The 24,069-nt window shown below is 46.1% G+C and overlaps 1 protein-coding gene across 1 annotated transcript in view; it reads right to left on the reverse strand.

Annotated features, from left to right (window-relative positions):
* The window catches only part of LOC142774796 (uncharacterized), a 140,612-nt gene that overhangs the window by 69,989 nt on the left and 46,554 nt on the right, over positions 1 to 24,069 (reverse strand). The window contains exon 3 of the mRNA XM_075875881.1: positions 8,144 to 8,223. Within this exon, the coding sequence (XP_075731996.1) occupies positions 8,144 to 8,223 (80 nt within the window). The remainder of the gene's footprint in view (positions 1 to 8,143; positions 8,224 to 24,069) is intronic.

Raw genomic sequence — 24,069 nt, forward strand, 5'->3', positions numbered from 1 at the left:
TCATTGCAGACCATATTGAACGTAAGGCCACCGAATACAATGTCACGGAGGCCATGCAGAAATTAGTATCTAATCTCGGAGAGCACGAGGCAAGAGAACTGGAAAGATATGAACTAAAAAAGAGGGGCAAAATTTCAATAGTAATGATTGATTGATATGTGGGGTTTAACGTCCCAAAACCACCATTTGATTATGAGAGACGCCGTAGTGGAGGGCTCCGGAAATTTCGACCACCTGGGGTTCTTTAACGTGCACCCAAATCTCAATAGTAAAAGATAGAAAATTCTATCTGGACTGCAGAAGCTCCACTGCTCTGCAACAGGAAAATAGGAATGAGACCCTACAAGAACGCCAGGGACCACCCGTACCACAACCTAACACTGAAGAGAAAAATAGGAACTCGAAACTACAGTGTAATCCTAATCAGAAGAGCCTTACTCTCGAATATGACGCTGACAATCCCGTGCCACGCAATAGCCGAGTGGAGCGAACAAGTTATGAAAAAAATGTCCTCAATCTGTCCAACACAACGCTTAAACCCACTCAGCTACAACTTTTGTCGAGAGGCTTAACCTTTTGTCCATCATCCGGTAGATTCAATACAGTTGAACTGTACCAAGACCTCGATAACTTGGTGTGTAATCTCCACCTCCGTGAACACTTTCATGATCGGAAGGACTGTACGGACGAGAATAGATTGTTTGGTGGTGACAAATCATGGTGTCCAGGTGAGCAGAGCGACAAACACCTCGATATGTATATATCAGCAGTTCAATAAGATATCATCACAGCGTATGGAAAACTCGGCTATCTCGAAACAACCTATCAAAGCAAGAATGAAGGGCACTCGATGAGCTACGAAAAATTGCTGAAGTTACCATCAAACCGGCTGATGAAGGGGGCTCCATAGTAATTCTAAACACGTTGGACTACTTAAAGGAAGGGGGACGACAACTATCAAACACAAAATTCTACAAAGAACATCCGGCGAACCAGACTCCCGAAATCGAAAGTGAGATAAAGGGAACCTAAATAATCTCCGCCGGGACGAGAAAATTACCAGCAAAATGTTAAAAGCCATGTTACCGGCCTATTCTATTCCCGATAGATTTTATTTGCTCCCCAAAATACACAAGGCAGGCAGTCTGGGACGTCCGATAGTATCAGTAACAGCAAATCAACAAAAAATATATCACAATTCTTCCATTCCTCAATAAAACACATCCCCCAAAACTTTTACTACTACCTAGAAGACACAAACCACTTCATCTGCGAAACTTCAAGTCTCAATATTCCTGGCGGTAGTTTTCTTGGTGAGGTGACCATGGACGTCTGCTCACTGTAAACCAACCTATCCCACCAAGACGGAATAACGCCTATGGTTTCTGGATATGTGAAATCTGACTCATCAACAGGTATATGTGGCGAGGTACTGTTTAAAGTTCTTGAACTTGTACTAAATTATAACTATTTTGAGTTCAATGGCAAGCACTTCCTTCAGGTAAGTGGCACTGCAATGGGCCCAAATATAGCCCCAAACTTACGAGCACAATTATGGCTTCACTTGAAATCCCACTCATTGAGGGACGCACCTTGAAACCTTTCTACTACAGAAGATACTTAGACGATATTTTTATCATATTGAACCACGATGAGGTAATCCTTTTCCGCTTCGTAGAGAACTTTAACAAGTGCCACCCGTCAAATAAATTTACGCACAAAATTTGCAAAACCAGCAATAACTTCTTGGACGTCACTGTCACGGTCAAAAATGGCCGCTTGTCAACAAACCTTTACAAAAATCCTACAGACCGTCAAGTGTACCTAGATTTCAACAGCAGTCATCCAAATCATTGCAAAACGGGTATTCAATATTCTCAGGCCTACCGGTACTGAAGAATATTCACGGTTATGCAGGAATTCGACACAAACACAGAACACCTAAAGCATTTCTTATTGAAACAAAATTATCCGGAAGACATTATTGACGATGTCATACTACGTGCTCGCAACGTGAACCTGAATGATATAATTAGGAGACCAAACAGAGTATCTAAAACGACTTCCCTAACGAACCTCGTAGTAACTTACTCCTCTTCAGAGCCACGAATCAACATACTTTCCCGCCATTTCAATTTCATCAGGCAAAGCAAACCACTAACTTCAATTTTCGCGAAGCCACCTCACGTGGTGTGCCACAGAATAAAAACCTGAAGGACATTCTTGTCAGAACAACAACAAATCCCTCCAAAATTCAATCAGGGTGCCATCCCTGCGGAAAAGCTCGATGCAAGTTATGCCCACAGATGGTCACAACACGTGAATCAAAAGCGGACTTCCCGGATTTAAAATTCTGCATAACTGAAAGCCTTAATTGTGACTCCAGTAACGTAATATACATGCTACATTGCAACATCTGCGGACAAGAATATATCGGCCAAACAAACACGCCATTTCGGCTGCGGTTCAATAATCACCGGTACCACGCCACTTCACTGCCGTAGCTACTTTTATCTAGACATCTGCGCCTGCCAAACCACAGTTTTGAATATATCAGCGTAACTTTTTTACAGTCGGGTTTCTCGAACTGGCGCGAGCGCGAACAGCGTGAGGTATATTTTATTTTGAAAGTTAGAACATTAGTAGCCGGCATCAACGAGGACCCCGGAAGACTCTCCTGCCTCCGAGAAGCAAGCCAGGAGGAAATTGGTGACAAAGATTCATAGCTGGAGACCATGCTTTTTTCTGACTGACTCATACATGTACACTGTCCTGTCTTACCTTTTTTATCTTTTTTTTAGGGGCGAAGCTTTTTATAGTGGCACCTCTTCGTTCCTCGTAGCCGTTGTAGTATGTAACAAATATAACATTTTGACCTTCAAAGTGGTGCTGGTGAGAGATTTCCTCTGTGCATTGTCGAGCAATGAAATATAGGACTCAATGTACATGTGAATGACTGCTAATGGGGAAAAAGAGACAGAAGCATTCGGCTTTTAGTTAACGCGCACGCTGCAGTTCCCATGAGCAGCCATTGGCATGTACATTGAGCACTATCTGATAAAAAAGGGTTGCTACGTTATACTCGCTAGGTGTAACCTCTTAGAAAGGTTTAGCGAGCGTTGAGCCGCAGTGCCATGAATACAATGAACTAGTATATACCATGAATGACCTCGAGGTGGTTAAAGGTAGGATATACGAAGCGCAAGCCGTAAGAAAGTAAAAGCCGAACTCTTCTGTCTCTCATTTCTCATTAGCCTCCATGGGCATGTACATTGAGCACTATCTGAAAGGAAAAGGTTATACGTTATACTCGCCGGGCGTAACTTCCTTGGTTTTATAAAGGTTTAGCGAGCGTTGGGCCGCAGTGCCATGAATACAGTGAACTAGTATATACCATAAACTCGAGGTGGTTAAAGGTGGGAGGTAGACCCAAAGCGCAAGCCGTAAGAAAGTGTGCGTGTGCCACCTCTCATTTAGTCCTTGGAATGTCCGCTGGATGGCGGTGCTTCTATATGGGGAATATATGATGAAAAGATGCGAGATGGTAGGACTTGCAGTGTTGAATAGATGGACGAACGCACACACAGACAGATGCATGGATGGACGCATGAACGGATGCAGGAGCGGATGTATGGACGAACGCAGGAACGGACGCACGAACAGACGCACGCACGGGCGGGCGGATGGATGCATGGACGGTCACACAGACGGACGCATGGACAGACGAATGCTTCGTCCCACTCTCCATCATTCATGCTGCCAAATTTTTTTGATAGGCAAACCAGATAGTTATTTATAGGTGCAGACGATCACATTAGGTCTTTTTCTTCTGTAAGCTTTGTATAAAACACGTTTTTCAGATTTTTTTAATGCGAAGCATTTCTTAGCGAATTTCGGCGCCTTTGAGCGTGTCTTCCTGTCTATATATATATCTAGCCGCCTAGGACTTCTAGCTCTCCTGGCCGTTTCGATAACGGTAACAATGGCATGACATAACATAACTGTACAAAGAAGATATCTGGCTAGTATTGACATAAAAATCACGACATTTATGTCATGACTGTCATGTAGTACATTTCATGGTCCTGCAGCTCTTGCGGTGAGTTTGTTTCCATGGCATGGTGCAAAACTGGTATGGTATGACGTTATTGAATGGCGAACACAAGCGACAGGCCCTAACATGAAAATCATGACATGTGCGTCAGGTAACAACGTGACAACATGCTACGCTGATGATGCGCTAGCGGCCGTTTCGCTTGCTTCAATTACACCAAATTTGTTATTACGGTACGAGAAAGGATGACGAAAGTATGTGACTTGTGCATACATTATAATCATTAGATGCGTCTCATGTAGCAACATGACTACATGCCACTCTCACGATGCGCTGGCTGCCGTCCCGCTAGCTTCACATATACCAAATTTGGTGTTACGTGACGTGAATGAATGATGATGGTGTGATACTGCGGCAAACATGATAATCATGAGATGCGTGTCATGTATCTACATGACTACATGCCACACTCATGATGTGCTCACGGTCGTTTCACTAGTTTCACACATGCCAAATTTGGTATTACGTGATGTCATTGGATGGCGAAGGTGCAAACATGATAATCATAATATGTGTGTCGTTGGAAAACATGACTACATGCAACATTCAAGGCGCCAATGCATATCAACGTGAGGTGGTGCGCGTGCTCGCCGGCGTTCATTTCGTTGTGTCACGCTGGCATTGCGACGCCAGGCGCTGGTTTTGCCATATATTCGCAGGCGTTTGCCGCACTGCGTTTCTTTGACGCATGCGCGTACGTGTCAGCGCGGCCGCGTCCCTCCGTCACGAAAAGAGGAAAACGCAGTGCTGTCTGTATAACTCATCGGTGCGAATTTTGCGCCGGTTGCCGTCGGGCTGCGTCGACGGACGCTGGTCGCGCCGGTCGCGCCTGGCGCCTGACTATAGAGTTCTCGCGCTTTGCTAACGTAGCGTCGCTGTGCCCAGCGTGCTCGCGCGTCAACGCTACATACCTCCATGATGCGCTCGCGGCCATTTTGCTAGCTCCACATATACCAAGTTTGGTGTTACGTTACGTCAATAGATTAGAAAATATAGGACTGGTGCAAACGTGATAATCCTGACATGCGTGTCTTGCAAGAACATGACAACATGCCATGCTCATAGCCTGCTCGCGGCCGTTTTGCTAGCTCCACATATTTTAAATTTGATATCACGCGATGTGACAGGATGACGAAGGTAAACGACACATGCAAACAATGTAATAATGACACGGAAGTCACATACGGCATCATTGCCGGCCGTACGACCAGCTGTGTGGTGTGCGTCACTGTGTGGGGAAATAAAATGAACTATATTTGGTACTGGACAACTGGACAGACACCCCCCTAAACGGGTCCGCCGCAGTTGCTGGCCACGTCTATGCCGGGACTGGAAAACCGTGGTCCTCCACCCGTTCACAGGCCTCCTGTACTTGTGAGTATTGAAGCGAGCGATGGTGAGCAATCAATGGGATGCGAGCGGAGACGCACTACGGCTACTTCAGAGAGCAGCACCACTGCAGCCGTTACGTGACCTCTTCTGGTGGCGTGCAGTTTGTTATAACCAGCAGTGAAAGGACATAGCCTGCAAGGGCTGCTCATTGGCGTACCATTCTAACGCGGCCCGCGTCCTGCAGGAACTCAAGAGGTGTCTTGGTACTCTGCAAGAAACGCGCATCGGCGTCGCTGGGACATGCAGTCTGCGTTTGACGAGCAGCGCGTTCATGTAGGTTGTATCCAGACGGCAGACCGAATCCACTCTCCCACGGTGGACGGCTCGTCAAGTGCGCCTACGTCACGGTTTTGGGCTATCCTCGCTGAGTAAGCAGACATCGCGAACAGGAAATGCTAAACATTGTTTCGCATTCTGATTCGCGCGCAATCACACAACAGAATCAGTCGAGGGTGCCAATATAGGTCTGGGAACAAGTGCTACTTCTGCCTTTTGTTTTTTCTCTCTCACTTGGTTTCGAAAATTTACCTTGAAATGTTCTAAGGTTTTGATGGTGTTTTTCAACCCAACGTTATGCCGACTCTACAAACGAGGCTCTCCAAGTTCATGCGTAGTCTCACGCGTGAGCAGTCTCAGATCTAACTGAACTCTGATCTAACTTGGATCTGAGTCTCAGATCTAACTCAGAACTCAGATCTAACTGAACAGTCTCGGATCTAACACATAAGAAGAAATGTATCGAGTAGAAGTGCAGAGACGTGCAACGCTTGCCTGAAGCAAGATACCGTAGCGTGACTTGCAGCCTTGTTTACGCTGATATGGCTCACTGAATTACGGCGTCTTCTCATTCTATGCGAGATCCCACGAGCGAAAGCAACTTAACAAACTGTTCGCTTGACAGTCGCAGCAGCCTGCTGTATTTATCGGAGTCACTAACCAAAGCTCACGGTGCAGTTGGTCTTGCATATCTAAATGATTGATAGCGGTGTAGTCGTTTTGCCTTCAAGATCTTTTGCAGAAAAGAGGAGCGAATTATAATTCAATTCCGACGTTGATTTCTTTCGAACTCCATCTTCAACTTAAACAAAACTATGCGACGAAGGCGGAAGCATACAGGCATTCAATAACTTTTCTAGCGTCAATGTGTTTTCAACTTTCAGACTGCTCGCGCCATCTAGAAAAAAAAGAACAAGCAAGCATTGGTACATTGTTATGACCTCTGAAACATGCTAGCACTCGCGATATGGCAGATCACTGATCTCATGCTCTGTCAATATAAGCACTCACTAAGCCTACAGCTTTAAAAAATCGAGTACGGTGCTTGGAAACAGTACCAAAATATTATGAATTTATTGCCGGCAAAGCTTGCGGTCACAAACCTAAAGCCCACACAGTCACCAGTTAGGGACTAGCAGCCCTGAGACGAAGACCTCAAAACATTCGAAGCGGGTGGCTCTCGCTTCAGACATTGCCGCCATGTCTTTTTGTTTTCCGGCGTGTTTTGTCTGCCGCATGGATGCGGTTCGCAGCCGGAAGAGCGTTGGAACGATCGTCCGCGGAGAAACCCATCGTGGGGGTACGCACGCGTACTGAAGGATTGAAAAAGCGACGAGTGTGTGCTGAAAGCTCTCTCTTTGGCCTTTTCTGGCCCTCTGGTCTCTCATGTAAAGGCAGATCTTTGCACCTAGCTTGTAAATATGTAACTAAAACATGTATTCTTCTTGTAAGAAGCTCAAAAGTTTCTCCTTTCGACGCCTGGGTGACTCAGCCTGTACCCGACTTTAGGTCACGTCAGTCAGCACTTCTTTTCCCGGGTCATCCGTGACATCCTTGGTTCCTGTTCCGTGAAGCACAAGTCCAAGTTCACGGGGGCATACAAAACACGAACAAATGAACTTGCGGAGCGCCAGAACCCAACTCTCAGAGGCTTGTAGCCGATCTGTAGTGCTGTACCGTTGTGCAGATGAATGTTTGCCTGGCATACATTGTCGTGGGCTGCAAGGTCCTGGGTTCAACTCACGGAGACGGAACTTTATTTCGTGAATTTTTTATACGCATTTTCGACGCCATTTCCGTCACCGAAATGCGTCCGTGAAGTTCTGGTGTGCCACAGCATAAAACAATTTAGTGTAAAAAAACTAGCTGACGAAGAATCTCGACAAGCACAAAATTAGTGTCACCCTTTTAATTATCATTAGGCGACTTCACACTCTGCCGTTCGCAAACTAAACAGCATGACGTCGGTCTGGATTTACAAGTACGCACATGAAGGAAGCTTTTTTTCTGAAACACTAAATACTTACCTTATTTTCAAATTTTTTTCAGCGGGCGATTGTAGAAAAACATTGGAAAAAAGAAACATGGTCAGACAGAAAGAGCACTGACATCCATTTAACTTTTTTTCGCAGAGTTGCAAAGTATATATTGCCACTCTGCGACGCACCAACTAGCTCAAGCTTCCGCTCTCGTGACTTAGTTTCCAATAAAATCATAAACATCCGGTGTACCGACATGTTACAAGCGAACGAATCAAACATTCTCCATTTATGATACAGTAGGCAATGCATACATAAGCTCATGTAACATGCATCGCATAAAGAATACGAACATTCCATCAAAAAGTAATAAATTTCTCACTAGTAGTCTTCACAATCGTGCTCGTCATGGTAGGCCCGTCGGTTTGGTTGCTGAGAGTTCCATTGAGATTGTATTTCGTCCTGTAGAAGAACGAGTGAGGCTATACTAAGTTGGACAAAGACACCACATTCTCGCACTTACTGTGCGAGCAAAATTATCAGTTGTGTAAAGTAACGTTAACACCACCGGGCTAATCAGTTGCAGAAGAACATTTATTGTTCAACCCTAGAAAAGTTTATGAACTAAATTTTATTCCTATAACAAATAGGCGCACGGAAGATAACGAAAAGTCATACTTGTCCTAGAAACAAGGCGTCGTCTGGGTAGCTGCATTTCTATTACCTACAGACCTACTAAACAAAGTGCGCATGCCAAAATTACAACTTAAACATTTCTTCGGGCACGAAAGAACACCAATAGGTGAGCCAAACGGTGTCTCAATAAATGAACGGATTTAGGCACGGCAGAGACAGCTACTGTCCCTCCCCTCCATCCAAGGTAAGCGATGATTGCCTCACTAGCGCCATATTTTCTTGGTGTTTGGTAGTCCAAACTGTCAAACAAAAACAAATTGACAGATCCCACGTACAGTGGGAATCGATGACATGCGAAGCACGAATGAGAAAGGCTGATATGTCATTTTAAAATCAGTACAACGTTACGAGGTGGAGATAAATAATGCCCTATACATGACTTCCGTGTCATGATCATCACGTTTGGATGTGCAATTTACCTTCATTTATTCACGTCACGTGATTGCAAATTTAGTACGTGGAGCTATCGAAATGGCCGTGAGCAGGCTATGAACATGGCATGTTGTCATGTTCTTACGTGACACGCGTGTCAGGATTATCATGTTTGCACCCGTCATATACTTTCCTCATCCATTTACGTCACTTAACACCACATTTGGTATTTGCTGAGCTAGTAAAATGGCCACAAGCGCATCATGAAGGACCCATTACACTCCAATGAAGCATTGACGCGCACGAAGGCTGGGCACAGCGACTCCACATCAGCAAAACGCCAGTACTCTATAGTCTGACACTAGGCGCGACCTGCGTTCCTCGGTGTGGTTTGACGGCAACCGGCGTGAAATGCCACATGCTGCATTTTGCGCCGATTCGTTACCCAGAGAACACTGCGTCTCCCTCTTTTCGTGAAGGAGGAACGCCGGATGCGTTGAAACGCGCATGCGTCAAAGCAACACAGCGCGGCGCACGTCTGCGAGTATATGGTAGGACCGGCGCCTGGCGTCGCAACGCCGGCATGACGCGTCGAAATGAACGCTGGCGAGCACGTGCACCGCGTCACGTCGAAATGTATTGGTGCCTTGGCTGTGGCATGTAGTCATGTTCTCACATGACACACATATTATTATTATGTTTGCACCAGTCACATACCTTTGTCATCTATTGACGTCACATACTACCAAGCTTGGCATGTGTGAAGCTAGCGAAACGGCCGCAAACGCATCGTCAGTGTGGCATGTAGTCATGTTGTTACATGACACGCATATCGCGAACATGTTTGTGTGTGTCATTTACCTAGGTCGTCCATTGGCATCGCGCAATATCGAGTGTGTAGATGTGAAGCTAGCGAAAGGGCCGCGAGCGAATCATAAGCGTTGGATGTAGTTATGTTAACGATATGCGGGGTTTAACGTCACAAAACCACCTTATGATTATGAAAGACGCCGTAGTGGAGGGCTCCGGAAATTTCGACCATCTGGGGTTTTTTAACGTGCACCAAAATCTGAGCACGCGGCCCTACAACATTTCCGCCTCCATCGGAAATGCAGCCGCCACAGCCGGGATGCGAACCCAATGTAGTTATGTTGTTACATGACACGCATCTCATGATTATCATATTTGCACAAGTCACATACCTTCGTCATCCATTTACCTACCGTAATAACAAATTTGGTATATGTAACGCTAGCGAAACAGCCGTGAGTGCATCATGAGCTTTGCATGTAGTCATGTTGTTACATGACACGCATGTCATGATTTTCGTTTCAGGGTCTGTCACGTGTGTTCGCCATGCATTCATGTCATACCATATTAGTTTTGCAACATACCATGTGAACGAAACCACCACAAGAGCTGCAGCACCATAAAATGTAAACCATGACATTCATGATATCCATGACATGATTTTCTTGTTATGACTAGTGAAATATATTCATCATACAGTCATGTTAGCCTTACCAAGTTTGGTATCGATCCCATTATCGAAACGGGTACGGGAGCTAAATGTCGCAAGCGGCTAGATAGATAGATAGATAGATAGATAGATAGATAGATAGATAGATAGATAGATAGATAGATAGATAGATAGATAGATAGATAGATAGATAGATAGATAGATAGATAGATAGGCAGACAGGCAGACAGGCAGGCAGACAGACAGACAGATAGATAGATAGACAGATAGACAGATAGATAGATAGATAGATAGATAGATAGATAGATAGATAGATGGATGGATGGATGGATGGATGGATAGATAGATAGATAGATAGATAGATAGATAGATAGATAGATAGATAGATAGATAGATAGATAGATAGATAGATAGATAGATAGATAGATAGATAGATAGATAGATAGATAGATAGATAGATAGATAGATAGATAGATAGGCAGGCAGGCAGGCAGGCAGGCAGGCAGGCAGGCAGGCAGGCAGGCAGGCAGACAGACAGACAGACAGACAGACAGACAGACAGACAGATAGATAGATAGATAGATAGATAGATAGATAGATAGATAGATAGATAGATAGATAGATAGATAGATAGATAGATAGATAGATAGACAGACAGACAGACAGACAGACAGACAGACAGACAGACAGACAGATAGATAGATAGATAGATAGATAGATAGATAGATAGATAGATAGATAGATAGATAGATAGATAGATAGATAGATAGATAGATAGATAGATAGATAGATAGATAGATAGACGGACGGACGGACGGACGGACGGACGGACGGACGGACAGATAGATAGATAGATAGATAGATAGATAGATAGATAGATAGATAGATAGATAGATAGATAGATAGATAGATAGATAGATAGATAGATAGATAGATAGATAGATAGATAGATAGATAGATAGATAGATAGATAGATACGCTCAAAGTCACCGAAGTTCGCTAAGAAATGCTTCGCATTTAAAAAAACTAGAAAAAATTGCTATTGCCACTAAGGCAACGCTTTTGTTCATGAGAGCGAAAAAAACGCCGAGCGGCTCGTCGTCTGCTATGCGCTCGACGAGCGCGCGACTACCGTGTCAGCCGCAAACAGAAAACAGCACCGCTTGCCTTTCGTCCTTCAGGTTGTGTTACTGCTGCACATTTGTTTTGCCAACTTTCGGTCACATTTTCTGGGTCACAAAAAAAAACGAATACAGGTATGTGTCGCATATTTATTCTACATAAGAAGATGAACCGGAAGAAATAGAGAAGTCTGAGTGTTGAGGAAAAATTGGGATATCTTCCTTTACAGTGAAAGTTGTTATAAGATCACAACTCGGTTCACGCACAATTGTCCGCCGCCGCCGGTGTGGGGCTCGAACCAGGGTACGCTGAGTGCCAGCCCAGTATGCTAGAACTAAGCAACAGCGGTTCTTAGGGCTTCATGGCAAACGCGCCTAAGGCAAGCCTAATGTCGGGAAAGCAATTGCGCTAATACGACTTATAAAGCGTTTTGAAACAGCGAAAGAACAATCGGTTGTCGCACGATGTGAATGGCGTAACGAGTGGGTCGTCCAATGCTCCAGCTCATTACAATATCTTGTTTTTGTTCAGCTAATAACTTCGGCACATACCCACTTAAGGCCTAATTCCTCATCGTCGTCAGGCACTACATGAGCAATTGCCACAAAATTCCTTGCAAGTGTTGAGCAGATACCATGCTTCTCAGAAAAGTGACAGAAAATAGCATAGCGAATACCAGCTTACTACCGAAAAATTTTTATCAGTAGTACCGTAGTGGGTATAAAGCAAGTGTGCTTGCAGCAGCTACCCAATGCGTGTTTAAAAAAGGCTCTGAAAGCCCGCCCCTCTGCTTTCACTGTGCCTGTGTAGCGCCTTTCGCGCAGGCCTGGCGTTCTTAGGGGCGAACCTCCTTATGGCATGGCTTGTGCATCCGCCGATGTCGTTGTGCGTAACCATCGGTGGCACATGCCCGAGAGAGTGGGTATGTGCCACTGTATATACGGGTATGTGCCACAGAGGAAGAAGAGAGAGGATCGCACAACTACGATCACGATGAAGGGATGCGAGATGGCAGTACTTGGAGTATTCCCTAGATGGACGGACGCCTGCACGCACGGATGAAAAGACAGACAAGCAGACGGATGGATGGACAACCGCGTGGACCCCAGGACGCGCGGATGGGTGGATGGGCGCACAGCCGGATGACTGGACTGACGGCCGCACGGATGAACTCAGGGACGTACGCACGGACGAATACAGGAACGGACGCACGGATATACAAATGGATGCACAGACGGACAAACGAACGCACGGTCGTATGCACGGATGGACGAATGGAGGCACGCATTGATGCACGGATGGGTGGAAGCGCGGACTGACTGGCGGACGCTTCGCCCAACTTATCATCATTCACTCCGTGGATATGCTGTGTTTTTTTTGTTCGTCTGTAAGCCCTTTTCTGCGGATTTCAGAAGTGTTTCTTCAGTGTTCTTTCCTAGTTCATCAATCAGAAGGACGAGAAACCCATTGAAGCCCAGTGTAGTGCGCTTAGGATTTTTTCCTTCGGCCTTCCTCCAATTTAAATTCTCTAGTACCACCTATTTCTCAGTTGCACTGTTTTTCATAATTTTACTCCCCGGGGAAGTCCCCTGGACGACGTTTTTCAACTAACCTGCTGTTACTTTTCGGATATTATCTTCTGCTCTGTACCCTTCCAATTTATTTCCCCCTTCATCTACGATACGTTGTTGAATTGTGACAGACTTCCTACTTAGCGCTTTTAGGGGACTTCAAAATATTCTAGGCACGGCCTTCTTCCCTTCGCGTATCTCTGTCGTCTAACGCTCAGTTCTGCCTTTTATTTTTGCCTCAACCAATTTCGGCCCAGCGTTTTTAAATGCGAAGCATTTCTTAGTAAACTTCGATGACCTTGGGTGAATCTATCTATCTATCTATCTATCTATCTATCTATCTATCTATCTATCTATCTATCTATCCATCTATCTATCTATCTAGCCGCCTACGATTTTTAGCTCCCCTGGCCGTTTCGACAATGGTATCGATGCCAAACTTGGTATTACATAACATGACTGTATGAAGGAGATATTTGACTAGTCATAACATGGAACTTATAACGTGGGAAAGAAGGCGAGGAAGAAGAAGTGCGTTCGGGCAAAATTCTGCCTTGAATAACTATCGCTTTTTCTTAAACTGTCAGAATTCCTGACTTTCTCTGAACAAGCGGAACGAAAGACGTCACCCCCCGTGATGGGGGACCATCCTTCGAACGAGACAGCGGGTCCTAGCCGTTTGCATAAGGATGGACCGAATGTGGGTGACCGCGTTGCGCATCTGCTCTTTGTGATGATTCTACCGAGTGCTCATCTGTGGAAGAGATGAAATCGGAAGCCGACTTCAGGACATTTCGTACCCGCCGGTTGAAAAGGAAACTTCGCAAGACGTCATCAAAGGCGGAGTCACAAGCGGCGCTTGACAAACGCAAGCGATGTTTCACCATCTCGTATGTACCCATGTCTACATCAGACAATCTGAACTCACTAAACAGGCAGTCATTGACTAATTATTTCGAGCGAGTAGCACCTGCTCAAGTGAATGAAATTCGCATAAATAGCAGGAAAAACATATTGTCAGTTGATGTGACAAACAAAACCATTCTTGACAGACTGAAGGCCGTCACGCAGCTCGAAAGTATTTCAGTTCACGCGTTTCTCGCTCGCGGGATAGAAACAACGACTGGCGTGATAAATGACGTCGACGCTGACATCACCGACGCTGACCTGCAGAATTTTGTGACGTCGACAGTCAGAATCGTGACCATACGCCGCTTCGGGCAGTCTCGCTGCATCAAACTAGTATTTGATTCTGAGAATCTGCCCCCTAGCGTGAAGGTTGGATACGTAAGACATCCCGTGCGCCCTTACGTGCCACGGCCTTTGCAGTGTCACAAATGCTGCAAGTTGGACACGTCAGCGCAGTGTGCAAAAGTGAGACTACTTGCCAGTGGTGCAGCGGGTCTCATAAGGTGGAAAACTGCAATACTGCTGTTTTATTGAAATGCCCAAACTGCTCTGGTGCACATGAAGCAACGTCGAAGGAGTGCCCGAAGATCAAAGAAGAAATTCGCGTCCTGCGGAAGGTGGTCAGAGACAACTCGACACACAGAGAGGCTGTCACGTCCATCCGCCGACACAGACGTCGTCCAAAACGTAGGCACCAGCGAAAGCATAGTGGACGTAGGAGTGATGCATCACCATCAGCAACAGATGAACATACGCGTGCGCATTATGAGGCCGCTACACCCATGTTGTACGCACCACGTCTCAGGGATGCAGAAAGTGGACAAACGCCCGCGTTGCACGCCGATGCTTCAGATACTGAATGGGCATCGCTACTGACTGGAGCAATAAAAAAGACTACATCACGGGCTGCAACATCAAAGAAGGCGGAAAATAATAGGCAAGACACTGAGAAGAACCAAACTATGCTGGAGCATCTACTAAAATCTATTCGTGCGATTCTCGACGAGCTACACACACCAGGAGCGAAAACAGCAGTGCAGATCCTCTACGTGCTGGAACCGCTACTGCTGACCCTTCCATAAACAATAAGGCGAATTTCTTCGATGAACGTGTGCGCACCTCTGCTATAATGCAGTGGAACACACGAAGTTTGCGAAGCTGATTGTTTGACTTTCGACAACGGATGTTTAAATACAAATTTTCGTTGGTTGTAATATGTGAGCCGAATATGATGTCGTCGTTTCTTATTTCCGGATACGTCACTTTGTGGGCATGTGATGATCGAAATGCGAGCAAAGTACTTACACGCGTACGTCAAGATTTAACGTACGTGAGACATGCTGTGGCTCCTCATGCTTCTAACGACTATATTTGCCTATATATAAAGCACAAGCGACGTTAAATATCAATCATTGGTGGATACATTCCTCCTAGATCCCATGTGGACTGTTCCCGTCTCTTGTTTGTGCTCCAAGCTTGCCCTGGATCACATGTATTAGTTGGGGATTTTAATGCACATCATCCCATGTGGGGTTCTGCCTCAATCAACACCAGCGGTAGGGACATTGCCGATTTTGGCGCAATCAGGGCCTGATGTCCATTAACGATGGCTCACTTACTTACCTCCGTGGCGCATCGTACAGCAGCTGTCTAGACGTATGTTTTGTGAGCAGAAGTCTCTTGCCTACCACCTGTTGGTTCGTAGACGTTGAAACACATGGAAGTGACCATCTCCCTACATATATACAGTTAAAAGGATTCAGTCGTTCGACTCCCCTGCCTGTGAAAAGCGTAGACTGGCCAGAATTCCAAGCTTCTGTAAATGCTCAGTGCGGGAACATTTAATCTATATCTGAAATAGAAAGCCTAATTGCATCAGCCTTAACAACGCATACGAAACTTGTGAATGTGTCGCTACCAAGATCATAACTTGACGCACAATATGAATACTTTCGTGCAATCCGCCGCCGGGCAGAGACAAAATACAGGAGGACGAAATCACAATCTGTCTTATCTGCAGCACGCCAAGCACAACGACATGTATTGCGACACCTCGATAAGCTCGATAGGCAACGGTGGAGGGCATTTTGTAGCTCTCTTGATCCCAGAAAACCCCTGTCTTCAATATGGCAAACTGTCCGAAGCCTTCAGAAGCCCACTCAACAGTTCTTCCCTTTCCGATCTTTGGCTCAAAGCAAGGTCTACCTGAAGTAGAGGTTGCAGAAGATTACTGCCACTTACTTGTAGTATGTCCTCCTCATCGATATCACCTTCGTGTTTAGCCTCACCGCCATCCAGCGACGACCGCCTCGACTTATCATTCACAATGCACGAACTCGACGCTGCGATTTCTGCGTCCCGACGGTCGTCCGCACCAGGGCCTGACGGAATTACTTATTTGGCTCTATATCACCTCAGCCATGAAGCAAGGCAGGTTCTCTTGTCGTTCTACAACTCTACGTGGGAAACAGCGACAGCCCCAGAGAGTTGGAAGTGCAGCCGCAAAGTGACCTTACTGAAACCAGGCAGGTGTTTACACAATTTGTCTTCTTATAGAACCATTGCCCTAGTCAGTTGCATCGGTAAGGTGATGGAACGCATGGTGCTGGCAAGATTGGGATGGCTGCTGGAGGATAATGTCGGCTTACCAGATTTTATAAATGGCTTCCGTAGAGGTCGATCATCTATAGACTGTGTTGGAGATCTAGTTTCTTCTGTTGAAAAGGAAAGACAATGTCGGAGATTGGTAGGGGCCATTTTTTGAGATATAAAGGGCGCGTACGATAGCGTCTACCATGAGGCCATTCTTGACGCACTAGAAGACACCGGCGTAGGTGGCCGACTACACGCATGGATAGGGAGCTATCTCAGAGGACGTACCATTTTTATGTCGACATCCGACGGTGACACGGCCAGGCACCTCGTAAGCCGTGGAGTTCCGCAAGGCGCCGTCCTGAGCCCCATGCTTTTTAACATAGCACTCATGCGCCTTGAAGCTGAGCTTCCCGACGTTTTCAGAATCAGTGCGTATGCGGACAACATATGCATATGGGCATCTAGAGCAACGCGACCACAACTGCGAACAAGGCTACAACAAGGCACATCAATAACATCTAAGTACTTACGTCGTCAGGACCTGCAACTTTCAATAGCAAAATGTGCTGCATTGGCATTTATGAAGAAATCAATGTCGCGGTACCCAATCTTCGCTCACGGAGCAGTGATTCCCGTGGTCAAGCACCACCGCTATTTAGGGGTCGTCATTGATCGCAACCTGTCCTGGTCAAGGCATGTGACTGTGCTGCGAAACAAACTATTCAGTTTTGTGTATGTTCTTCGTGGTATAACAGAACTGAGATGGGGCCCTTCGGAGAAAAGTCTTCTGCACTTCTACAAGGCATTGTTTGTGGGCTATATAAGGTATAGCTCACCTGTGCTTTCCAGCATGCGGGTGACGTGCCTTCGTACTTTAGAGAGCCTTCAGAAACGAGCACTGAGAATATGCCTTGGCCTGCCATGGTGCACGTCCACCTCTGGCACTATAGAGAAGTCCCTCACCTACCCTATAGAGGTTTACACGTCCTGTGAGCCTCTTTGAGTGCACCTTCGTCTGCTGACCCGGCAAGCACAGCACCCGTTGTCTTCGCTACAAGCGGACCGACCAGGCTGTACCTATTCGCGATGCCTCGATACGCATAGGCACATGATCCCTTCAGGCTTCGCACCTGCCGTAATCCCTGCAGTGCCTCCATGGACATTGACTAAACCTATGGTGTGCCTTCACATACGTGGAATTTCGTATAGGTCACGTGTTTCTTATATTGCCCTCAAGTGACTCACCTTGGCACATTTCGATGACCGCCACAGCGACTCCGTGCACATTTACACTGATGGATCCGTAACTTTATCCACCTCAGCTGCAGCCTTCGTGATCCCTCAACTCAGTATTTCCCGACAGTACAAATTAGATCATAGGTCATCTTCGACAGCTGCAGAACTTGTTGCTATACAAGAAGCTATAAAATCTGTGAACGACCAAGCACCGCGTCAATGGACGATTCTGTCAGATGCAAAATCAGCGCTTGAAGCTACTCATTCTTGCTAAAGAAGAGGCCAATTTTACGAGTTAGCGTTAGGAATCGTCCAAATATTTGACCTAACACACATGAGCGATTACTTGATTACACTCCAATGGATTCCGGGACGCTGCGGCCTGGTTGGCAACGAAACAGCCGATAGCGAAGCAAGAGCAGCAGTATACAACGCTCCTATGTACGTCAAAGTACCGTATTCGTGAAGTGACGTCAACACATTGTTGAGATCGCTCATGCGCGAATGCGCTGCCACTTACTGGTCTCAACCAGATCACCGGAAGAAGCGCCTGCAAGAAACAGACCCCGGTATGACTTTTCGTCTTCCAGATAAAATCAGCCGAATATATGCTAATATACTGCACCGAGTTCGCCTGGGCGTCGCCTTCACTCGCCACTACACCCACCTAATCGCCCTGCGGACAGCCCAAATTGTGAATGCTGCCAAGTGCGCGAAACGATAGCTGACGTTTTTTGTGACTGTGCATTATACGAAGTGAAAAAACAGCGCGTAACACAGGACACAGGACAGAGAAGAGACGGACGAGGCGCTGACTTACAACCAAAATTTATTTCGTACAGGGGTGTATATATAGCACACGAAACTTGAAAAAAGAGGGAGAGAAGTCGAGTGACATGAAAGAGTAATTTTTGTTATGATTGTATGCGTATAACAAATAAACTGTGATTGCGCAATCATTCGCTTGTCAAATACGCCAATTCCCTGGTGAGGAGCGTTATCGAAGGTGCACTGACACACATATCGCCTTTCTTGATTATGCAGAATGCCTCATAAATCTCACGTGTCCTTTTATCTCTGTAGCGTCGAAGTATCTTGCATTTGTCAAACAATGCACGGCATCCACAAATGGAGCTGTGCGCAGCTAAGTGGCTGCCAACAGAACCCCGCATTAGATTGCGGTGTTCCCTGAGGCGGTCATTTATACAGCGGCCAGAATGCCCGATGTAACAGCGGCCGCAAGAGAGGGGAATTTCATAAATGGCACAAAAACAACATTCAACAAACTTGATTGCGTGTTTTTTTTCACACACGCGAGGCCCTCTGTCCTCTCTGTTCACCTGATGGCACATACTAGAGAACTTATTTCTGGCTGAAAAAACAACTCTGATTCCAGCTTTTTGTGCTACCTTTTTTAAACAATGTGACACCTTATGCAAGTAAGGAATGACTGCTGTTCTTGAAAAAGAACTTTTTTCTTGACCACTAGTCGGTTCGGTTAGCTGTTTTATGCCTTTTAAGATACTTTCAGCTATGGAACACAGTATGTTATCCGGGTACCCTGCCTTGCGCAATCTGCGTACCTGTGACTCAAAACTAGTACACAATGTGTGATGGCAAGACCGCATCAGGGCCGCCTTTAGACAGGATTTTGCAATCGCTCGCTTTACAAGTTTTGAATGCGCAGAACTGTAGGGTAGCAAACTTTTTTTGGAGCGGGGGGCATACTGCCAGCACACGTGGTCGGACAAAAAAACTTCAATGTCAAGGAACCGGAGTTTGTTAGCAATGGGGAATTCAGTGGTTAGTTGCAGTGAGCCCAAGCAAGTGCGAAACACATCAACAATTTGATCAGCACGTTGCTGAGCTTCAGAGTGGTTGGACCGGTACAAAATCAAGAAGTCATCAACAAATCTAAACACTTTCACGGCGCTCGTCAGTTGTAGGCAATTAATGAGAGATCTGTCATATTTGGCTAAAAGAATGTCACTTAGGATCGGGGCGAGACAGGAACCTATGCAAACACCTTCTTTTTGAATATAAAGTTTGTCATCATGCTTTATAAATGTAGAACGTAAATAAAAGGTCAACATTTCTAAAAAGTTTCTGACGCTAATTCCGCACGAGTCCTGAAATTTGACGTTCCCATAGCGGTCTATGCAGTCGCTCACCTCTGCGCACACCTGGTCCATCGGCAGGGAATAGTATAAGTCTTTTACGTCGACAGAAAAGAAGCTCACTTCTGAAGGGCACTCTTGTTGAAGAAATTCGGATACTATTTGAGGCTTTCTGATGAGGCAAGGGTCTTCCACAGGAAGGACAGATAGGGAACGCTGCAGGTACCTTCCCACCAGGCGCTGCCATGTGCCCTGTTCCGAGACAATGACGCGGAAGGGAACTTCCGGCTTGTGCGTCTTTGCTGAAAAGAACACTGAAAGGTTCACACCCCTCGCTGCTCTCACTGATGACGCCAGTTTTTGAAGGCCAGCCTCTTCACAAAGTTTGCTAGCTGTTGCCTTGACCTTGGAAGGTTTTACATTCGCGACTTGGAAGTTTTCGGTGACAGCAGCGTCCGCCTTTTCTTTGTAGACGGTTGTCGGGGCAAGGACAAAACCGCCTTCTTTGTCCGCCTGAAGGAGCTTGAGATCTGCAGCGCGTAGCGACTTAATCACGGAAGGTTGACGTGATGTTCCGGTTTGCTTTGTTGGCAACAAACAATCCACGCCTTCTTGAATGCACCTGTCTCTATTATCAACAGAGGCTCGTGCCGCCGTGCTCCTTACTAAGCTCAAAAGCTCTACTTGGTCCAATTTTGGTGGCTCGCAAAATTTTGGGCCCTTTTCCAATGCGCTTTTTACTCCAGGAGGGATGCTAACGTTCCCTAGAGTCACAACTTCTTGTCCAGATTGGCATGTTTGCTTCTTTCTTCTTGGCAGGCTGGCAAATATCATCTTCCAAAGAAAATCCGCTGTCCGGGATGCAATACCCAGGTCTCTGCGGTAGGCCCTCAGAGCACTGTTTTGCGATGCATTTCCCATGCTTGCAGCATATAGGCAGTCCGAGTAGAACCGCACTTGTCGCCAGGCCTCCGACCGGAAGATTCGGCATATTCTGTCAGCATGACCCTTTGATGGCGCTAAACCACCAAAAAGTTGAAGAACATCTGGAGGCAGAGACGAATTCTTCAAGGCGAACGTATAAAGACGAGTCCTGCAGATCGCAGTAGCCAGCAGGTTTATACACACAACGGAAGAGCGGAGAAAGGGGTAGGATATAACAGAGCCCGATGTATTAGAAATGAACTGTACTAAAGTGCTTATTTGGGCCGGTTGGTACATGGTCAACGAAGTGAAAAAACAGCGCGTAACACAGGACACAGGACAGAGAAGAGACGGACGAGACGGACGAGACGGACGAGGCGCTTTGGAGCGGGGGGCAGTATGCCCCCCGCTCCAAAAAAAGTTTGCTACCCTACAGTTCTGCGCATTCAAAACTTGTAAAGCGAGCGATTGCAAAATCCTGTCTAAAGGCGGCCCTGATGCGGTCTTGCCATCACACATTGTGTACTAGTTTTGAGTCACAGGTACGCAGATTGCGCAAGGCAGGGTACCCGGATAACATACTGTGTTCCATAGCTGAAAGTATCTTAAAAGGCATAAAACAGCTAACCGAACCGACTAGTGGTCAAGAAAAAAGTTCTTTTTCAAGAACAGCAGTCATTCCTTACTTGCATAAGGTGTCACATTGTTTAAAAAAGGTAGCACAAAAAGCTGGAATCAGAGTTGTTTTTTCAGCCAGAAATAAGTTCTCTAGTATGTGCCATCAGGTGAACAGAGAGGACAGAGGGCCTCGCGTGTGTGAAAAAAAACACGCAATCAAGTTTGTTGAATGTTGTTTTTGTGCCATTTATGAAATTCCCCTCTCTTGCGGCCGCTGTTACATCGGGCATTCTGGCCGCTGTATAAATGACCGCCTCAGGGAACACCGCAATCTAATGCGGGGTTCTGTTGGCAGCCACTTAGCTGCGCACAGCTCCATTTGTGGATGCCGTGCATTGTTTGACAAATGCAAGATACTTCGACGCTACAGAGATAAAAGGACACGTGAGATTTATGAGGCATTCTGCATAATCAAGAAAGGCGATATGTGTGTCAGTGCACCTTCGATAACGCTCCTCACCAGGGAATTGGCGTATTTGACAAGCGAATGATTGCGCAATCACAGTTTATTTGTTATACGCATACAATCATAACAAAAATTACTCTTTCATGTCACTCGACTTCTCTCCCTCTTTTTTCAAGTTTCGTGTGCTATATATACACCCCTGTACGAAATAAATTTTGGTTGTAAGTCAGCGCCTCGTCCGTCTCTTCTCTGTCCTGTGTCCTGTGTTACGCGCTGTTTTTTCACTTCGTTGACCATGTACCAACCGGCCCAAATAAGCACTTTAGTACAGTTCATTTCTAATACATCGGGCTCTGTTATATCCTACCCCTTTCTCCGCTCTTCCGTTGTGTGTATAAACCTGCTGGCTACTGCGATCTGCAGGACTCGTCTTTATACGTTCGCCTTGAAGAATTCGTCTCTGCCTCCAGATGTTCTTCAACTTTTTGGTGGTTTAGCGCCATCAAAGGGTCATGCTGACAGAATATGCCGAATCTTCCGGTCGGAGGCCTGGCGACAAGTGCGGTTCTACTCGGACTGCCTATATGCTGCAAGCATGGGAAATGCATCGCAAAACAGTGCTCTGAGGGCCTACCGCAGAGACCTGGGTATTGCATCCCGGACAGCGGATTTTCTTTGGAAGATGATATTTGCCAGCCTGCCAAGAAGAAAGAAGCAAACATGCCAATCTGGACAAGAAGTTGTGACTCTAGGGAACGTTAGCATCCCTCCTGGAGTAAAAAGCGCATTGGAAAAGGGCCCAAAATTTTGCGAGCCACCAAAATTGGACCAAGTAGAGCTTTTGAGCTTAGTAAGGAGCACGGCGGCACGAGCCTCTGTTGATAATAGAGACAGGTGCATTCAAGAAGGCGTGGATTGTTTGTTGCCAACAAAGCAAACCGGAACATCACGTCAACCTTCCGTGATTAAGTCGCTACGCGCTGCAGATCTCAAGCTCCTTCAGGCGGACAAAGAAGGCGGTTTTGTCCTTGCCCCGACAACCGTCTACAAAGAAAAGGCGGACGCTGCTGTCACCGAAAACTTCCAAGTCGCGAATGTAAAACCTTCCAAGGTCAAGGCAACAGCTAGCAAACTTTGTGAAGAGGCTGGCCTTCAAAAACTGGCGTCATCAGTGAGAGCAGCGAGGGGTGTGAACCTTTCAGTGTTCTTTTCAGCAAAGACGCACAAGCCGGAAGTTCCCTTCCGCGTCATTGTCTCGGAACAGGGCACATGGCAGCGCCTGGTGGGAAGGTACCTGCAGCGTTCCCTATCTGTCCTTCCTGTGGAAGACCCTTGCCTCATCAGAAAGCCTCAAATAGTATCCGAATTTCTTCAACAAGAGTGCCCTTCAGAAGTGAGCTTCTTTTCTGTCGACGTAAAAGACTTATACTATTCCCTGCCGATGGACCAGGTGTGCGCAGAGGTGAGCGACTGCATAGACCGCTATGGGAACGTCAAATTTCAGGACTCGTGCGGAATTAGCGTCAGAAACTTTTTAGAAATGTTGACCTTTTATTTACGTTCTACATTTATAAAGCATGATGACAAACTTTATATTCAAAAAGAAGGTGTTTGCATAGGTTCCTGTCTCGCCCCGATCCTAAGTGACATTCTTTTAGCCAAATATGACAGATCTCTCATTAATTGCCTACAACTGACGAGCGCCGTGAAAGTGTTTAGATTTGTTGATGACTTCTTGATTTTGTACCGGTCCAACCACTCTGAAGCTCAGCAACGTGCTGATCAAATTGTTGATGTGTTTCGCACTTGCTTGGGCTCACTGCAACTAACCACTGAATTCCCCATTGCTAACAAACTCCGGTTCCTTGACATTGAAGTTTTTTTGTCCGACCATGTGTGCTGGCAGTATGCCCCCCGCTCCAAAAAAAGTTTGCTACCCTACAGTTCTGCGCATTCAAAACTTGTAAAGCGAGCGATTGCAAAATCCTGTCTAAAGGCGGCCCTGATGCGGTCTTGCCATCACACATTGTGTACTAGTTTTGAGTCACAGGTACGCAGATTGCGCAAGGCAGGGTACCCGGATAACATACTGTGTTCCATAGCTGAAAGTATCTTAAAAGGCATAAAACAGCTAACCGAACCGACTAGTGGTCAAGAAAAAAGTTCTTTTTCAAGAACAGCAGTCATTCCTTACTTGCATAA

Source organism: Rhipicephalus microplus, chromosome 10, assembly GCF_043290135.1.
Source record: "Rhipicephalus microplus isolate Deutch F79 chromosome 10, USDA_Rmic, whole genome shotgun sequence".
Taxonomy (NCBI): domain Eukaryota; kingdom Metazoa; phylum Arthropoda; class Arachnida; order Ixodida; family Ixodidae; genus Rhipicephalus; species Rhipicephalus microplus.